Source organism: Mustela nivalis (genome assembly GCF_964662115.1).
Source record: "Mustela nivalis genome assembly, chromosome: 5".
Taxonomy (NCBI): domain Eukaryota; kingdom Metazoa; phylum Chordata; class Mammalia; order Carnivora; family Mustelidae; genus Mustela; species Mustela nivalis.
The window spans coordinates 109,945,507-109,964,676 of record NC_139024.1 but is presented as its reverse complement, the minus strand read 5'-3'; the positions used below and the strand labels follow the sequence as shown (position 1 = coordinate 109,964,676).

Here is a 19,170-nt window from a genome sequence, read left to right as displayed (position 1 = left end):
ATGCTTGAGTAGAAAATTCAGAAGCACTATACAAACCTACTATTACATTTGAGAAATCATTAGCCTCAAAGGAGTAATAACGGTATGCTGCTATTAAAACTGTGAATACATTTTCAGTATCTGTATTCAAAAAAAAAACTTTATAAATATGTAAATTCCTGTTCAACAAATCCAAAATAAAATGCACTAAAAAACTGATATGTAGACAAAAGTTTATTTACACCATACAACATTTTAAATATTTTATACACAGTTGCAGCAGAGAAAGCTACTCAGAGCTTTCTGGAGAAAACTGCAATAATAAAGATGTGAAATATATTATTCATATAAAAGTGAGATTATTACTTTATTGCATTTAAAGCAATGAAGAATGTAGCTCAACAAACATTCATTTAATGACAAAAACTTTGCTTTTATATTATAAAGTAAAAAGTGTAGTAATGGCCAAACAGACTGTTATAAACTTTAAAAACTGCATAAATATATACATTGTGCTTCATGGTGAAGTTTTTTGAAAACTAAACCATATGAAGCGGTTACAACATGAATCGTTGCTTGAGGTTTATCTATAAAGATTACCTTACAAATCCATTCCACGGGTACTTACAACACAGGATGGTCAGAACTGTACACCTGGTCCTCTCTCCACTAGCCTGACTAGTGAGAAGTTACCATATGCAAACACCACTGACATTTGGCACATGAAGGTCCTGACATAAGATAGTCACACTGTCCAGATAGAAATGTCAGGCTTCCCAAGTCTTAAGTGTCAGTGCAATAAATTGTTTTATATCCACCTCAGTCCATTTTGATTCTGTTAAACTTCCGTTTGAAAGTCACCCTCTTGCACATCCAGAGGCAAATTCAGACACTTCTCCCACTCTGCTGGCCTCAGTTCCAAAGCGTCCTTTGCCTCTGTATCTAAGACATTGATTGTGGTGTAATGTTGGTATTCACTGGGGTTTTTGAAAGTGTCCCATGGATTCTTGTTTGGTGCTGGGTTTTCCTGTTGAGAAGAGAGGAGAAGAGAGTCATTATTGGATGACGAGGCTTACTGCTTGTTGAAGTTCCCAGGAAGCAAGCATGTTTGTGACCTTAATCCAGTTTACATGATTCAGAGATGATTTGAAATTGTGGGCAGCTGCAGGAAATGGTTTTGATTTTAGTTTTCTTTCATTGAACAAACTGATGAACACCTTCTTTATGTTATCCTAAAATTTTCCAGTGATCAAAGGCATTGAATAATTTATGGAAGACAAAGTAGATGATGCTTTGTTTTGGGTATCTTGTGAAATGCCAGTATAGCTCTCTCAGGTAGAAAGGAGTGTTCCTGCTAAGACTAAATGTAGAAAATTTAAGTATTTGGGCAGAATCTTTGGTGAAATAAAATTTGAAGATATGTAAGGGGGCATGTTAGGTAATAATAAAAACAGTCTCCAAACTGGCCATATTTCATAAAGCTGGATTTCATTAACTTTGCTTAGTTTTTAGGAAATTATCCTTTTTAGAACATTAACATGCTACTATGTCCCTTGGATAGTCTGTTTTTTCCCTGCTGTCTATTCCCCACAATTTTCTATGTGTTTGGGCAGCACACTAATTCAGCAAAAATCATTCTTCCCTTCAAAGAGCACAACTTTTTGGAAAAATATATCCAGCAATATAAGGGGTTTTAAAGAATGCCTATCAGCCAGCATTCCTTATATTCCATAGTATATACCCTCTTTCTACTTAAGATTTAAGATCTGCCTCATTATGACTCCACCGATCAGACCTTCCATATTGGAGGGTCTCAATAAATATGCATAGACATTATTCAAAGTTTCTATAGCCTGATATTTTGCTAAGATTTAGCAGTGAACTTGATTTATTTTAAACTGCTTAAAGATTTCTGTAATGAGGGAATTTGAATGGAATAGACTGTGCTGAGTGACATCAAAGAACAAGAAGGAAATCATGACTGAATTCTCTTTAGAACAAATTAAGCTAAAGCACTTAAACAACTATAATTGTTGAATATGCCCTTTATCTCTTCCCCTTCACCCTAAATTCTAGTCTTCAACTGCTTATAATTAATTAGTAGGGGGAATGTAAAACAGGTACTGCAGTTATTATCTGGGTTCCAATGACAGTAATAAAAATCACTCAAGTATAGATAAACAAAAGAGACAACCGATAGAAATATGTACCATAACTAAAAACTGTTAAAATCCTCAATGCATTAGATGTTTTTAACACTTACTAGCCTTAATCATGAGGACATACAAGAAAACAATAGCTAACAGTTAAGATGTGATAAAATTTAACTTTTAGGATACATGCAGGAGATTAGTCTGATTTAGTCTAATATCCTAAACTCTTATTAACTATAAAGTCTTAAAACTCCCCCCCCACCTTCCTCCCTTGGTCTCTTCAACTAATATTTATCAGCTGCTCTGTGCTGGGCATTATATTAGGCACTAGGGAGGATAAAGTGATGAATCAAAGATGGAAAGCCACATGGTTCACTAGGAAGCATAAGATTTAAAGCCTGATACATGCAGGTCCAAATTCCAGTTGCTTCATCTTATATGAATGTAACTCTGAGCAATTTATCTGGTTTCTATGAACCTCATATTTGCAAACCTAATATTTGCAAAACGGAGACATTTTTTGTACCGGGGGCCAAAGGAATTGGCAACATTTGCAGATTACCTACATTATGGGGTTACAAAAATAAAAAAGTTAAGGGACCTAGCATAACACTTAGTATTTAATAAATGGTCACAACTTGTTGTGAAGATGCTTATAGTTAAATAAAAGTATAAATATATAGTTATATTTGTGTCTGTAACCTAGGCGAAATGCTGACGGGGATACAGACAAGGGTGAAGATAAGGCTTCCTTTTATGGAAAGCATCTAAACCTTTCTGAGAAAAGTGATACTAGAATTGTCATAGAAGAATGAACGTGGTCATAAAGACGTGTGATTGAAGGCTGGGTGACTGAACAGGCAAGCATATGAGAAGTAAAACTCCTGAGAGAATGCAGATGGGTCGGGACAGCTCTGAGAAAAGTGACCAATTTATTTTAGTTGGAGTGAAAAAGAATAGAATAAATAGGCAGAAGGTGAATTGAAAGCCAGATCATAAGGGACTTTGTATGCCAGGACACTCAATTTGGAATTTATTTTGTAGGCAGTGGGGAATAGTGGAAGATTTCAGGGCACTACAGTGACCTGAATCATCAATCACTGATTGAAAGGTTCACTGGTGTGAATTCTGCTGCCTCAAGCCATGGATAGGATTTATCCATCTTAGACAAAGGCAATGTCTTAAAGGAGCTTTCTGGAAATCCTTGGTCTGAAAAAGTTGAATTAGTTCAATCCTAAAAGGATTCAGGATATGTAAATTATTTGTACATTTGCTTTGAAAATAGGAGTTTCATTTTGTTTGGAACAGATGTGATTTTCCATTTATATTTTGAAGATCAAGCATCATGGATCCGTGAACTAAAATGGCCAATTTTAAACTTTTTAAAATCAGAATGTCTAGATTCTAATTTCACAGTATTACTGCCAGGATATGACTGAATTTCTGAGAGGTTATATAATTAATAAGGTTGGCTTTCTTGTTCATCTCCTCTGGCCTCCCATACTACTTCCCAGGAGTATTGTGGTTCTTGCCATTGTTCATAAATGTCTGGATACACATTAGGTCTGAGGCCCATGCATCTTTAGTGATAAAGAACTACTGCACCCAGCTGTAGAAGTCCGCCAAACAGAGTCACACACACACACACACACACAAAGTGAAAATAACTTAAGGGACCTATCGGACAACACCGAGTAAAGCAATATTTAGGGGTCGCAGAAGAAGAGAGAAAGGGACAGAAAACTTACTTGAAAAAACAATGGCTGAAAATTCCCAAACCTGTAGAAGGAAACAGGTCTCTGGGTCGAGGGAGTCTAGAGCTTTCTAAATAAGATATACCCAGAGAAAGCCACACCAAGACATTATAATCAGAATGTCAAAAGTTAAAGAGAAAACCTTAAAAGCAGTAGGTTCAAAAAAAATCAAGAAAACAAAAAAACAAACAACAAAAAACAAAGCTTGTTATGTATAAGGGAACCTCTATAAGTACATCAGCAGATTTTTAGCAGAAACTGCATATTAGAAGGGAGTGGCACAATGTATTCAAAGTGCTAAAAGCAAAAATCCCAATCAAGGATATAAAAGTAGTAAAAAATAATGACTGCAACAATTAGTTATGGGTACACAAAATAAAAGATGTGAAATGTGATATCAAAACCATCAAATGTGGGGGGGAATTAAGATATAGCATTTTGGAATGTGTGCAAAGTTAATTTGCTATCAACGTAATATAGATTGACATATATATAGGCTGAGATATATAAGCTTTATGGTAACAACAGTGCTAAAAGCTATAGTAAATACATAAAATTAAAGCAAAGCATGTTCATCATCTTTAGCCATCAGGGAGATTCAAATCAAAACAACACTGAGATATCACCTTACACCAGTTAGAATGGCCAAAATTAACACCACAATAAACAACAAGTGTTGGAGAGGATGTGGGGAAAGGGGAACCTACTGACACTGTTGGTGGGAATGCAAGTTGGTGCAGCCACTTTGGAGAACAGTGTGGAGATTCCTTGAGAAATTAAAAATAGAGGGTGGGATTATGGACATTGGGGAGAGTATGTGCTTTGGTGAGTGCTGTGAAGCACTGGCGATTCACAGACCTGTACTCCTGGGGATAAAAATATATGTTTATAAAAAATAAAAAATTAAAAATTAAAAAAAAAAGAAATTAAAAATAGAGCTTCCCTATGACCCTGCAATTGCCCTACTGGGTATTTACCCCAAAGATACAGATGTAGTGAACAGAAAGGCCATCTGTAACCACAGTGTTCATAGCAGCAATGGCCACAGTCTCAAAATTGTGGAAAGAGCCAAGATGCCTTTCAAAAGATGAATGGATGAAGAAGATGTGGTCCATATATACAATGGAGTATTACGCCCCCATGAGAAAGGATGAATACCCAACTTTTGTACCAACTGGACAAGACTGGAGGAGATTATGCTGAGTGAAATAAGTCAAGCAGACAGAGTCAGTCAGGTAAGTCTTCACTTACTTGTGGAGCATAAGAAATAACACAGAGGACATTGTGTGAAGGAAAGGAAAAGGGAGTTGGGGGAAAATGAGGGGGATACAAACCATGAGAGATTGTGGACTCTGAGACACAGTCTGGGGGTTTTGGAGGGGAGCAGGTGGGGGGTTGGGTGAGCCTGGTAGTGGGTATTAAGGAGGGCATGTATTGCGTGGAGCACTGGGTGTGGTGCATAAACAATGAATCTTGGAACACTAAAAAAAATTAAAATTAAAAAAACAAGCAAAACATCAAACCACGAGGGAAGAGTACAAGACAAAAGGAAAAGAAAAAAAAACTATAAAAATAACCAGAAAACAAATTACAAAATGGCACTAAGTACACACCCATCTAGAATTACTTTAAATGTAAATGCACTAAAGTCTTCCATCAAAAGATATAGAGTGGCTGGATGGATAAAAAAACAAGACACATATATATGCTGCCTATAAGAGACTCACCTCAGTTGTAAACACACACACAGACTAAAATTGAAGGGATGAGAAAAGACGTTCCATAAAAATGTAAACCAAGAGAAAGCTGGGTGGCTATACTTAAGTCAGACAAAACAGACTTTAAAACAAAGACTAATAAAAGACAATGAGCATTACATAATGATAAAGGGATCAATCCAGCAAGAAGATATAAATTTGTACTTATGCACCCAACCTAGAAGCATATAAATTAATAAAGCATATATTAGCAGATATAAAGGGAGAAATCGATAATGATACAATTACACTAGAGGACTCTAACACCTCACTTAAATCAATGATAGGTCACACAGACAGAAATTCGAACATAATCCTAAAATGATATATTAAACCAGATGGATATAATATGTCAAGATCACGGCTAATGTTATACTGAGTGGGGAAAAGCTTTCAGCTTTTCAGATAAAAAACAAGACAATGATGCCCACTCTTGCCACTTTTATTCAATACACTATTGAAGCAATTAGGCAAGAAAAGGAAATAAATGAAAAAAATTAAAAAAGTAAAACTGTCCTATTTATAAAGGACATAATTTTATGTGTAAAAAGCCCTAAAGACTTCTTCAAAAAATTGCTGAAACCAATAAATTCAGTTAAGTTGCAGGATACAAAATCAATATGCAAAACTCTTTTGTGTTTTTATGCATTAACAACAAACTATCAGAAAAATCAAGAAAACAATTCCATTTCCAATTATACCAAAAGGAATATAGTATCCAGGAGTAAATTTAAGCAACGAAGTAAAAGACTTATACACTGAAAACTATAAGAAATTGGTGAGAGATAATGAAGAAGACACAAATAAATGGAAAGATATATCATGTTCATGGGCTGGAAGAATTAATATTGTCCAAATATATTACCCAAAGCAACCTATAGATTGATACAATCCCTATCAAAATAGCAATGGCAATTTTCATGGAAATAGAACAATTCTAAAATTTACATGGGACCAGGAAAGGTCCCAAATAGTCAAAGCAATCTAGAGTAAGAACAAAGCTGGAGACATTATGCTCTCTTATTTCAAACTATATCACAAAGCTACAGTAATCAAAACAGCATAGTATTGGCATAAAAACAGACTAACAGAACAAAGAGCCCATCACCCAATTACCACCCACCTTTCCCTTTCCAAGGGCATGTGATGTGATGAAAACTGGGTAATTATACTGATGAATCATTGAACATTATATCAAAAACCAATGATGTAATATACCTTGGCTAATTAAAAAAAAAAGCCCAGAAATTAACTCATGCATATATGGTCAATAAATTTAAAACAAAGGAGGCAAATCAAAACCACAGTAAAATATCTCACACCTGTGAAAATGGCTATTATCAAAAAGACAAGAAATAAAAAGTGTTGGCAAGAATGTGGAAGAAAAGGAACTCTTGTGCACAGTTGGTGGCAATGTAAACTGGTGCAGCCACTGTGGTAAACAGTATGGAGGTTCCTAAACTAAAAATAGAACTATCTATTCTATTCTGGGTATTAATCTACAGAAAATTAAAATACTGATTTGAGAAGACATATGCACCCCTATGTTTACTGTGGCACTATTTACATCAAGGTATTGAAACAACCAAAGTGTATGACTGATGGACAAATAAAGAAGAAGTGGTATATAGATACACAATGGAATAGTGGTTGCCAGCAGGGAGGAGGTTTTGGGGGAAGGTGATATGGGAGGAGATGGAAAGATACACATTTCTGAGATAAGTCAGTCAAGGGGATGTTATATACAGAATGGTGACTATAGCCAATAATATTGTATACTACATAACTTTATATGCTGACAGGAGGAAACTAGAGTAACTGGGTTATCATTTTGTGGTATATACAAATATCAAACCATAATTAATACTATTATGTTAATTGTATAACAATAAAAATTACAAATTCAATATAAGCCAACATGCATGAAGTTTACAAAGATGCTAATTTGGTCTTAGGCTGTATACACTGAAGTGGAAAATTAGCTGAATATTAGAATTCAGGGCCACTGGGACTACCATAGGGCTCCCTGAGCATTTCGCATAGTTCATGGGTCTAGGAGCAGGCTAGCTGTTACCTCCAGACGAGTCCCTCCCTCCCCACATCCATCCATCCTTTTTCTCCTTCCCTCTCTTCTCTTTCCTTCTTCCAACCGAGCAGTAATGAGGACCAGGGAATGAGAATTTGTTTATTCTATATTCCAAACGAGCAAGAATTTGGAGAAGCTCCTTGAGGGAAAGGGAGCTTGATGGAGAATCGTTTGTGAGACACACTCAGAGAAAGAGAATTCTTTCAACACTGCCTTTTCTTTGTAGTGTGATTTAGATGTTGTCCTGCCTGGAAGCAGGGAAATGGACTAAATGGTCTTTTGGGTTCCCTTTGATACCCCAAATTCTACATAATTATCATCATTTGCAGTTCTAGGCAGGTGTTGTGAGTTAGTAGCCAGAAAAAAAGGAAAAGACTTTGAGATTTTTGTTTTGAAAATGTCTTTCTCTATCCAATTATGCGATTTTTCATTAGCAATGTGCCACACGAATTATGACTGAATTAAGGATAATGAACTCACTCACATGTTCATTATTAATCAAAACTGAATAAGGAACTCTTTTTTCCCCCCCTGTTCTCAGATATTTAGGACAATAGTCAAGCAGCAATGACAACTCTATCCTTCCCACTCTTAACCTCCCAAATGATAAATATTTATAAATCTTTTCTAGAAAAGGCGTGTTGCTGCAGAGATGTGGTGTAATTAGTAGGCTATTTTGGTTGTCAGGAAGCTGAGATACAGATATTTGTGTCATTAATGATTTAATACCCAGACCATACAACAAGGGGAAATTACAATCATATTATAGTCGTCAGCTGTATCTGTTGCATAAGACTTTCAGATTTATAAACATAACCCTTTCCCTTTTTTTTTTTTTAAATAAATGAAGTTTCTTCAATTTATTTCAATGTTAGCTCTCAGTATTCCAGAATGAGTAGCTAATGTGTTTAGGTCTAATCTCAATGGTGCAGTTCTCCTTTGCCTGGTGAACTAAAAATTGACAGCCCAATATTAGGAGGAGTAGATAAGAAAGACCCACTCCCTACATATAAGTGTCTTCTATTTGCCCAGCATTGTGGTGATGATAACAAATAATGCATGATTCTTGCTGTAAGGAGGAAAATATGTTGATACACACATGAATTATTTACAGACCAATTAAGAGTTAAGGTCTATTATATTTCTTATAATCTTGATTTAACAAACACAGACCATTACCATGACCAGCATTGTACTACTACTGAAAGGAATCAGGGAAAACAAAGGTATATAAATTCTTGTTCTCAATAAACCAATGTTACTAATCAGGAAACTAAGACTTAGACTCACAACACACATATCCAAGATTCACAGGAGTTAGAAAGTGACCAAACACCTTATCTCTTACAGTGATACAAACATATACTTATATATGTATACACACACACACCCCCAGAACCCCAGATGTTGGGAGGAGGGCCAGGGCTGCAAAGGTGTAAGGCAAAGCCACAGCACCCTATCTGGAGTGAGGAACAATGGAGTCAGATGGTAGTCCCAACTCTGTCTCTCATTGCCAAGTCTCAGCTTCTTAACATCTCACGTGCCCTACCTCTTTGGAAGGTATTATAAGAATCAAAGAAAGCATTATTTATTAATTACCGTTTTCTTTGTTCAGTTTAGGAAAAATTGAGATTTAGAAACCCACACTGAGTGACTTCCTCAAGACCAGATAGATCTGGGTTGAGTTTTGTTCTCTTGATCCAGGGCCCTCATAAATAATTTTGTAGCCTTCTCTGGAGCCATGATTAGGCCATGGACATGGTAAGTGCACACTATCATTTGATGAATTCCTATGCTAGGATTGTAGTAGTGTGAACAAATGAGAAGAAAATGGTCCAATGAATAATCAAAGCCTTTGAAGTTTCCCAAACCTCTTCTCATAAAACATGAGTCTCTGGGAGACAAAAACCTATCACTTCGGTTTCAGGTAACAGAGTGTACATTCAAATGTATATATGTATGTACATATATGTTTATAAATATTCATAATATAAAGAAATATATAATTATATTTTATGGCCTTAAAATGTCAGACTTGCAAATGCAAGTGGAAAAATTTAGTCATCTATTTAGGTATTTGAATTAACGGACTTTTAATGATGATAAAAGGGCCAGGTGAACCTAATACATTTTTTATATATAACTAATTACACTTAAAGCTTATAATTGAGAACATTTAAAACATGAATAAAAATACTTAAAAAGTCTATCATTCCTAATTTGTTTCTTAGTACATTCCAAATACATTGTGCAGCATTATTTATTTTTTTCTACGTATGCCACTTCTTTGTTCACAAGACGATGAAAAGCTCCTGGAGGGCAAGGATAATGGCTGACAGGACACGTCATTAGTGTGGTACCCGGCACTGATGCAACAACACATACTCACCATACTGCTTGTATTTGGTATATCCCGAAATCTGTCCAAAGTTTGAAATTTCTGATTCAGCTCCTGAAACAGTTCCATATGCCTCTTCCTTGTATGCATGACCTTCTGCAAAACAGAACAGAATGGCCCTCGTTTCTAATTTGATGTGTACATTTTTAAAAAGATATTTACTATTTTCACTTTAGCTAATAAAGAAAATCAAGTTTGGCAGGAATCAGGAAGTCCCAAAAGACACCAAAAATGCAAATAAGCTGCTAATCCTTGTTTCATAGTCAGCACTTCTTGAACATGAAGAATTGGCTTTATTTCCACTTACGAGATAACCAAAAAATAGCTTTCTCTTGTGAGTGCATTAAAAATGTAGCAGTCATTCCTGTGTAAGATTTTCATCATTCAAAGTTAAAGCTGTTTTACAAAAATTGTTATAATATAAGAAAATGTTTAAAAATGTGGACTTGTAAAGCACCCAAGACTCTCAATGTTTGTCATGGGAAATACTACTTTTTTATGTATTATTTCCATAAACACTAAAATCCTAGCCGCTCTCCTAAAAGGGTAGCAAAATCCCAGGCACTGCCATTTAAGGCTGACTTAAAGCACTGAAGTGTCTGAAATATAGGTGAGATCTAAAATCTTACAATTTCCATGAATAATGACTAAACTTTTCAAAAGGAAAATCTGACCCATAGGCTTCATATATTTATTTACGAGATGGTACAGAATCTTAACAATTAGAGCTCAGAGCAAAAATTGTGTGGTTGATGAGCTTCTCAAATCACCAGTACAAATATATTAATCTTTTTTCCCCCCAAATATATTAATACTCTTTATCCTTGGTTAAATCCTTTTCTCCCAACTTTATCATAACTCAACAAATAGAGTCCTAAATAAAAATGACCCCAGGGTAAGTATCATAGGCTGAATCTTTTTCTATTTACAGAACGTTTAACAGAGAAGATAATAAATCCCCTGTATTTACAAGTATTATTTTAAGGGAGAAAACACCTTCTTCAATTTTGATTTTTTTTAAATATTAAAAATCAGTATTTCAGTGATTGTTCCAAGATTGCGCCTCCATATTTGTGCAAGGTTTTATAGTATTTTAAAGCATGTGCCTCATAAATCATGATTTGCTCATGTGGGCTTCATAGGTGTATTCTAATTCATGACTAAGCTTGGATTTCAACATTTGGCCTATTGTTTGAATTAACAATTATTTTCAAAAGTACAGATTTGTTTTGGAATAGAAATACATCTTTGGGGAAGAAATATATACAATGCCTAATTTTCTTCTAAAAAGACACTTGAAGAGAACATGATCTCCTTGAGGGGGGAAGAAAAAGCAAAAGAGAAATGCAAATTAAATCTTTAACATATTTTTAAAAAGCCTTATTCTATTATGCCAATTTAATTTCCTGTACTTAATGAATCTGTGTCTAGGTAATACTTTGTTTAGCTAGTTTCTTCTATTTTCATTAGCCTACTTTTATGAGAATTCTGACATTTTAAGTCTTGCTCTAACCAAATTATTTTCATCTGTGCTCCTTTAGTTCTAGGAGTTGGCTGTTAACAAATCAGGTGGTTGAGGATGAGAACATGGCAACATTACTCATGATGAGGACGTGAAACATAGCAAGCAATTACAGAGCGATTAAGTTCCCATCAGTTTTGGGGAGAGTACAGGAAACAGATTTGCAGGATTTACGGAGAAACACCAGGCAAACATAATTTGACTAGCAATGGCTGATGGAGATTTATGAGAGGGAGGATTTGCATAAGCAACTCAGTGGAGGGATTTTGAGGACCACATAGCTGGAAAACATAATGAAATACATTCTATCTCTGGGCACTCAAATATTCCCAGGCAGTACCAGAGCCTAAGACAATGATTAAAATACTGATTTTTGTTACAAGAAATACCTTAAAAACAACAACAACAACAACTATGGTTATCAGGATATGAACTCTGGCTCTAACTTTTGAATTTTTGTTTTGTTTTTCATAGTAATGAATCTTACCAGGTAGTTATTTTTTGCTGGACTGCAGTAGGACTAAAGTCACACTACTGTCATTTCTTTAAAGATACTTCACTCTATCAGTTAATACATATTCATGAGCACCATATATTGTGCTAGATGCTGAAGTGACAATGGTGTGCAAAAGCCAGTAGAGCTTCTCCCCTCTTACAGCTCAAGGCAGAATAGAGGACATAGGCATTAGTCACATAAGAACTCAAATACACATTATGTTAGAACTGAGATAAATAAATGGTATGTCTATGTGAGTAAGTGGTAGGGGAAGTCACTAAGATAAATGCAAGTGAGGCAGATTTCCAAATTTTCATAGTCATTTTGAAGCTGAAAATTCCCAAATCGGTTATTCATCATTTTGTTTGTTCTCTTTCTTCCATTCTCTAAAATTCAGAGAATTTCTGGTATAATTCTTATTTTTGTGCCCTTTCTCAATGAGATCATTCCTTTCCAAAGACAAGGAGCTCATTTTCTTGTAAGATAGTTGATGTTACTGGCACAGCTTCCTTATTTTAAGGTGGGCGTGTGATGATTTTTGTCTGTGCAGTCTGCATTTGTCTTTTATCTTATGACAAGGTCCTGACTTTGCCTTGGGGATTTATGCCTGCCAATGGTGGCGAAAATGTCAATGGAGGTCCCTACTGTCTACTGGCCAAAAGGTCACCTTTTCCATATCCTTCCCAAACGTTCTTTTTTGGTTGGTAGTCAAAGTCACTCTCTGTCTCGTGCAACCAAATATCTCTGTTGGATAAAGCATGTTTAATGAAGCAAAGTGTTAAATGTATCCCATGGCAATGAGAGTACGTTGACTGAAGTTTTTCTCATCATATTCTGATTGAATACGTAGCAGCTGATTCTGAACTGAGTGGATTTTATTTGGAGGACCTACATTGTTAGAACATACTAAGAAAAATATATATGGTGAATGCAAATGTTCTATAACCAAAGAACCTTCTGTGGTGTTCTACATAGGTTTATAAAAGCTACTCTAATAGCTCACGGACACCACAAAGAAGATGGAAAGAAATTAAAAATTTGGGTGCTGAAATCTCTTCCTAACCAGAAACATTACTTGCAAATCCATCTGCATGCCAGATAGTCATTCTAATTTGAAATTGTCACCTTGGCACAGCCAGAAATCACCATAGCAATGATGGCCTGATGGTTCCGACAGAAATACCACATCAGAGCTGCCAATCAAGAGCACACCTATCTGTTAGGGCTCAGTCTGGTTTTCCATGCATGTTCACAAACTTAAGTACCCCTTTCAGTTTTTTCAGTCGGGGAAGCTTCCATTAACATGGAAGCCAGCATTATGGTAAATAAACTGGAGAGTTTCCAATCTGGCAATGTTTTGGGATTAAAAAAAAAGGTAGCTGTGGTTTTAGTTCTCACAAATAAGTATGGTTTCCCTTTATCTATGTACTTGTCTAAGTAACTATTTATTTGCAGCACTCATGCCTTTGATGGTCTTAACTATCTAATTAGAAGTTTTTGTGCATACTGGCCCATTTTAATCCTCTTTTTGGATTTTACTCACCTTAGGGTTTTATCTGTTTATCTTTTTCATTCTTTTGTCACTGAAACATCCTGTGTCCCAAAGAAATTGACTTCTGTGAAAAACTCAATTTTCTAGAACCTTGGGAAGATGATAAAGCTATAACTCATGTAGATTTTCTTTTTAAATAAACAAATATATTCTAATTGACACTATATATAGAATTCAGGTTGCCTGAGTTATAACTCCTGTCAAATAACATCGGCATCTTTTGCAATAAAGAGAAATGCATAGCAATATTCCCTTCCACTCGGGTTATAATGACATCATTCTTTTTTTTTTAATTTTTTTTTAAGATTTTATTTATTTATTTGACAGAGAGAAATCACTAATAGGACAAGTAGGCAGAGAGGCAGGCAGAGAGAGAGGAAGGGAAGCAGGCCCCCCGCTGAGCAGAGAGCCCGATGTGGGACTCGATCCCAGGACCCTGAGATCATGACCTGAGCCGAAGGCAGCGGCTTAACCCACTGAGCCACCCAGGCGCCCCATAATGACATCATTCTTTGAAGCTGCATAGGAACCCCCATTTGGAGAGACCAGCAACCTAACTGCACAAAAATATCTCCTGAAATAGCTTATTTCATACTCTTATCTGTCATTTTATATATTTATAACTCAAGGGAGGCTTTTAATTGTTGATACGAGAGAAAAAGTGATAGGTTTTATAGTACTTTCATGACATGTCAGGTATTTGAGAGAAAATCAGGATGTGATTTTTTTGAGCATGTCCTCTATCTCAGGCACTCTTCTAGATTAAATGCTTGAGACATGTCAAATCTAACAGCTCTGGGTCTGGATAAACTTGGACTCAGATCTCAGTTACATCACTTTCAAATTAAGTGGTCAGAGGCACAAAATGTAATTCCCCCGTAGCTCCAGTTTCAGCATTCAGAGTAACCTTACAGGGTTGTTCTGAAGATTATAAAAGGGATACAAGGCACTTATCACCGGAGGACACATGTAAGAGCCACTTAAGAAATGGTGGGCATTATTATCTTTCTCAGTCCTCCCCTACCCAGGGAGGTAGGAGTCATTATCTCATTTTGCTGATTAGAAGACGGAAGCTCAGGAGGCTGAATAAATCTCCTAGGCTCCCATCAGTGGTGAGAGAGCTGGAAAGCATTCTGAATCCAAAGCCAATTTTCTTTGCCTGCTGCTATCTTGGATACATCCCATATTCAGGGAGCACCCTCCTTTCAGTTACTCAAGCTTGTGATTATGCCCTATTCAGATGGAAAAGCTGGTGAGAGAAACAAGGGTGGGTTAGTTGCCTTCTGTAGTAAGCCCATAACCTGGATATTGCTCACCCTGCAACTATCCCATAGGACTGCCATTATGTTTTGAAGGGCTGGTCTCCAGGTCTTGTCTCTGGACACCTTGTGGATAGTGACTTATTTTTGTATCCCTGACACCTGGCACAATGATTGATATTTAGCAGATGCTCAATAAACATGCATGGGATAAATGAAATAACATATGTATATAGGCCATGGAAGGTGCCTACAATGTGGAAGAGGCTCTCATAAATCGTGTCTTCTCTCCTATTTAAGGGGTCTCCCAGCTGAAGACAAGACTTAACTGGCCCCAGACAGGATCCCTACCTCCTATTCTGATCCTATTGTGCTCTCTTATTTTCCATACAAGTGGCTCATAAAAGGCCTGCAGGTGGGTTTGAAACAAACTGCTTGGAAGTTTTCTTTTCTAAACTCATTAATTGCGAATGACAGAGTTAGGATTTAAGTTGGAACTACAGATAAGGTAGGCATTACTATATGCAGATTTTTAGAAACAGAGAAACCTCTTAGAAAAAGTTGGAGAATTTCCCAGCTATACATTTTAGATTATGGGGGCCTGGAAATCATGTTGATAGACTTTAGAAAGCACTCTGCCTTAATTACCTTTTCTAGCTTTAGGAATATAGACACCTATGCTCTCCTTGTTCATATTTACCAGTATAAACCTATGCTTACTTTTCTTCTTTTTTGCATTGCATAGGAGTCCTCAATCCAGAGTGTGTTGTTGAATACTAGTTGGAAGTGAACGAAAACTAATGTTAAGGAAGCAACACACATTGCAGGAATTAGTCTTGATTCCTGAAGCTGTATTGTGAAAAGGGAATGATTTATGTACTTTCCTTGGTCAGAGTCCCAGAGTATCCCTAAGAGAGAACCTGGAGGGCGCCTGGGTGGCTCAGTGGGTTAAGCCGCTGCCTTCAGCTCAGGTCATGATCTCAGGGTCCTGGGATCAAGTCCCGCATCCAGCTCTCTGCTCAGCAGGGAGCCTGCTTCCCTCTCTCTCTTCTCTCTGCCTGTCTCTCTGCCTACTTGTGATCTCTCTGTCAAATAAATAAATAAAATCTTAAAAAAAAAAAAAAAGAATCTGGAGCCCCATGGCCTGCCTGACATTACTAGTGTCTAGATATGTTTCAAGTATGTTTCTATTTGAATAAATATACATCCAGGACTTGACAAAGGATCTAAAAAAAAAAAAACTGAATAAGGTATGTATTATTTTTTGTCACTGTCATCCTAGGATATATTTGGCTGCAAATATTTGCAATAGTTTAATTTAGTATTATAGAAAAGACAGATGTAGCATAGGACTGGATTGCTCAAATGTTTCCTCTCAAAGTGTACTGATTGCCTAACAGAGCTCACTTACTGCGGGGGATGGGGACAGATATGCTTTATATTTAGGAAGTAATAGAAATGTTATCTTCTTTGCCATAGCTTAGCTGTATCCGTAACAATATAAAATTAAAATATTTTATCTTATTTATATTACCCCAAATCTACTAAAAATTCATGTCCCCATAAAGATGGGCATAATTATCCTGGATTGATGACTTCTTGTGCTCTCTGCTCACCATCACCTCTCCTCAGTTTGAAAAGCATGGGTTTACTGGATGTGTGGGGTTCATTAGGGCCTTCAAAGGAATGTTCTAAGGTATTTTTAAGAGCTTATATCATTCCACAGAAGAATGTGATAAGGTTATCTCCATGTTTTTTCAAGAGAAGATAAAAATACCTCTCTAGACATACTTTTTTTTTTTTAACACGGAATGGATGATATTGTCTATTGCAGTTTGAGAGGTTTGTATTCCTGCATTCCTAAGAATTCCTTGAGATTTGTCCTCAATTCCAGAAAGATAATTTAAACTACCTGCCTGATATTTCTGATTTAGCATCCTATTAGGCACCTTAATACCCAAAGTACTAAAATGCAACTTGGCTTAACTAGATGTCTGCTTGATTTTCCTAGATCTGTCAATGATACTACTAGAAACCAGGCTCAGACCTGTAGGATCCTCTCCTATGTTTAGTTAAGGACCAAACGCCATAGATCTTGACTTTGCCATGTCCCTTCATTCCTATCCTTCCCTACCACTTCTTTTTTTCTTTTCTGGACTAGTCACTTTCAAATTTGTATTTCAACTTCCTCATTCACTCTATTCCAATCTTTCCTTTCTATTACTGCCACAGTCCTCTTTCCAAATTCCAGGTCAGAGAAAATCATTTCTCATTAAAAAACAAACAGAATATAATAGAACAGAATGTTTTAGCAGCTTTTAGTAACAAATTAGGTAAAACTCCTTCCTTGGGGGGCAAACTGTTCACTATATAGTTTCTAAATTCCTTCCTCTTTTTATCTATAGACCTCATGTTTCAGTGAATTTTAATTTGCTTCTGGTTTCTCAAACATGCCATACCTTAGCCAACCTCCATACATTTCCTCTTCCTGGAATCTCAGCCTGCTATTCATCTCCTTACGTTGCATAGCATGTAAATATCTTTGATGTCCGGTATGGCTCTTTTGGAGGTGTTAACTCCCTATTCCATTTTCTATACTGGTCTCTGCCCCAACGCAGACATACTGTTTGATAACTTTTTATTAAAGCAAACTGGACTAATTTCAATTTTAAACCATCCTTTACAAAATAATTTATCAAATGCCTACTATTGTGAAAATGAATATAAAGAATCCTCATTCAAAATGGAGGAATCCGTGAAGGGAGAGCTCTCATGCACTTCCACTCATCGCAGTCTGCATCACCGGTAGGAAAAAGAAAGATTTTCTCTCAGCCTGGCAGCAGCAAGCTGCCTGCAGGCAATGAGAAGCTGCCACCACTTTGAACTCCTTTTTGCCTCCAATGAAATTTTGTTCAAAACAACCCCTTGCAACTTCCTCCTTTCCTCTACAAAAGGATGCTGTCCCTCTTTGTTCTCTGGACTTGCTTACTGTTTGCCATAGTTTGCATGTGCCAAATTGCAGTTCCCCCGTTATTCCCAAATAAACTCATTTACTGCTCAGTAATACTTGTTATTTGATTTTTAAGGTTGACATTATATGGTGTCAGAAGTGGGACCTGAAGGTGATGAACCTGGATGAACTAACAACCCCAGGCATTGTGTAGGGTAGTCACTTCAGCCTTGTGCACCTTCTGTGAGTTATCTTTTTTCCTTTTGGCAAGGTAAGCCTCTTTTCAGAGTTAAGCTTCTTCCGTTTGGTTGAGCTCTCTGACTTTATTCTTGAAGGCATCAGCCTTTTGGTGACTGCTCATTTGTTTGCTGTGCCTCTGGTTTTAAAGTATGGGATTCACAATCCTCTAAATTCTTTACAAAGGACCCTCCTTCTGGGACCCTGGCCAGTTTTGTTTTCAAAACTATGGCCCTTCATGCACTTTCTTAACCAAATGGACCAACTCAACTGAAGATAATATAGAATTCCGATGGTCACTGTGGAAAACTTTTGACCTCCCAAACCTGTTTTTCTCAGAACCAAATTGGAAGACCACAGTTCTAAAATTAAACAGACTGAATAGGAAGCCTGTTTTAGTTGGTACCTGGAGTCTTCCAAATGTTTCTAAGACTCTAAAATCACCTCTTTGCAAAATCAGGTTTTTAAATTACCCAACACACAAACAATTCAAAGTCAACAAAAGGGGCTCTGGGGCCACTTTTCCCCTTCCCTGTCCTCTTTGCCTTCATGACCAACTTCTTCTTTCCCTTCTGCACCACCCCCACCTCTTGTATACCCCAGGGACTTCCTCATCTACCAAACTATGGACCATAATTAAAGAACTTATTAAACCCAGAGAAGATCCTCAAGTTTTTATAAATGGATTACCTACTGAGATTAGTAAATTAAAACAACAACAACAACAACAACAACAAACAAACAAACAAAAAAAAACCCTGCTGGTGTCTTCTGGGGTCCTTTTTTGCATCTCTGTGTGTGTCTATGACTGTCTATGTATGTCTACTATAGATATGGTATTTTTCTACTTCTGGGTAACTTGCCAAAGTTAATTTATGAAAGGAGTTCTATGTAATTGGCTTGAAAATGAAGCATTTATAAATTAAGTTCTCAAAAATATTAATAGATACTCACTCAAATATTTTTCAGGTTCACATGATTTGGGAAAATATTTGATCTAAAAGTTAGTTTAAGATTGTTGGGTCAA

The 19,170-nt window shown here is 36.4% G+C and overlaps 1 protein-coding gene across 4 annotated transcripts in view; it reads right to left on the bottom strand.

Moving 5' to 3' along the window:
• Positions 1–200: 200 nt before the first annotated feature.
• Positions 201–19,170, bottom strand: part of ADGRB3 (adhesion G protein-coupled receptor B3) — a 730,754-nt gene continuing 711,784 nt past the window's right edge. For all 4 annotated transcript variants that reach the window (XM_082731305.1, XM_082731302.1, XM_082731304.1 and 1 more), the window contains 2 exons: positions 10,119–10,223; positions 201–1,006 (listed from right to left, as the gene is read on the bottom strand). In XM_082731305.1, coding sequence (XP_082587431.1) covers positions 818–1,006; positions 10,119–10,223 — 294 coding nt within the window. In that variant the 3' untranslated portion in view covers positions 201–817. The remainder of the gene's footprint in view (positions 1,007–10,118; positions 10,224–19,170) is intronic.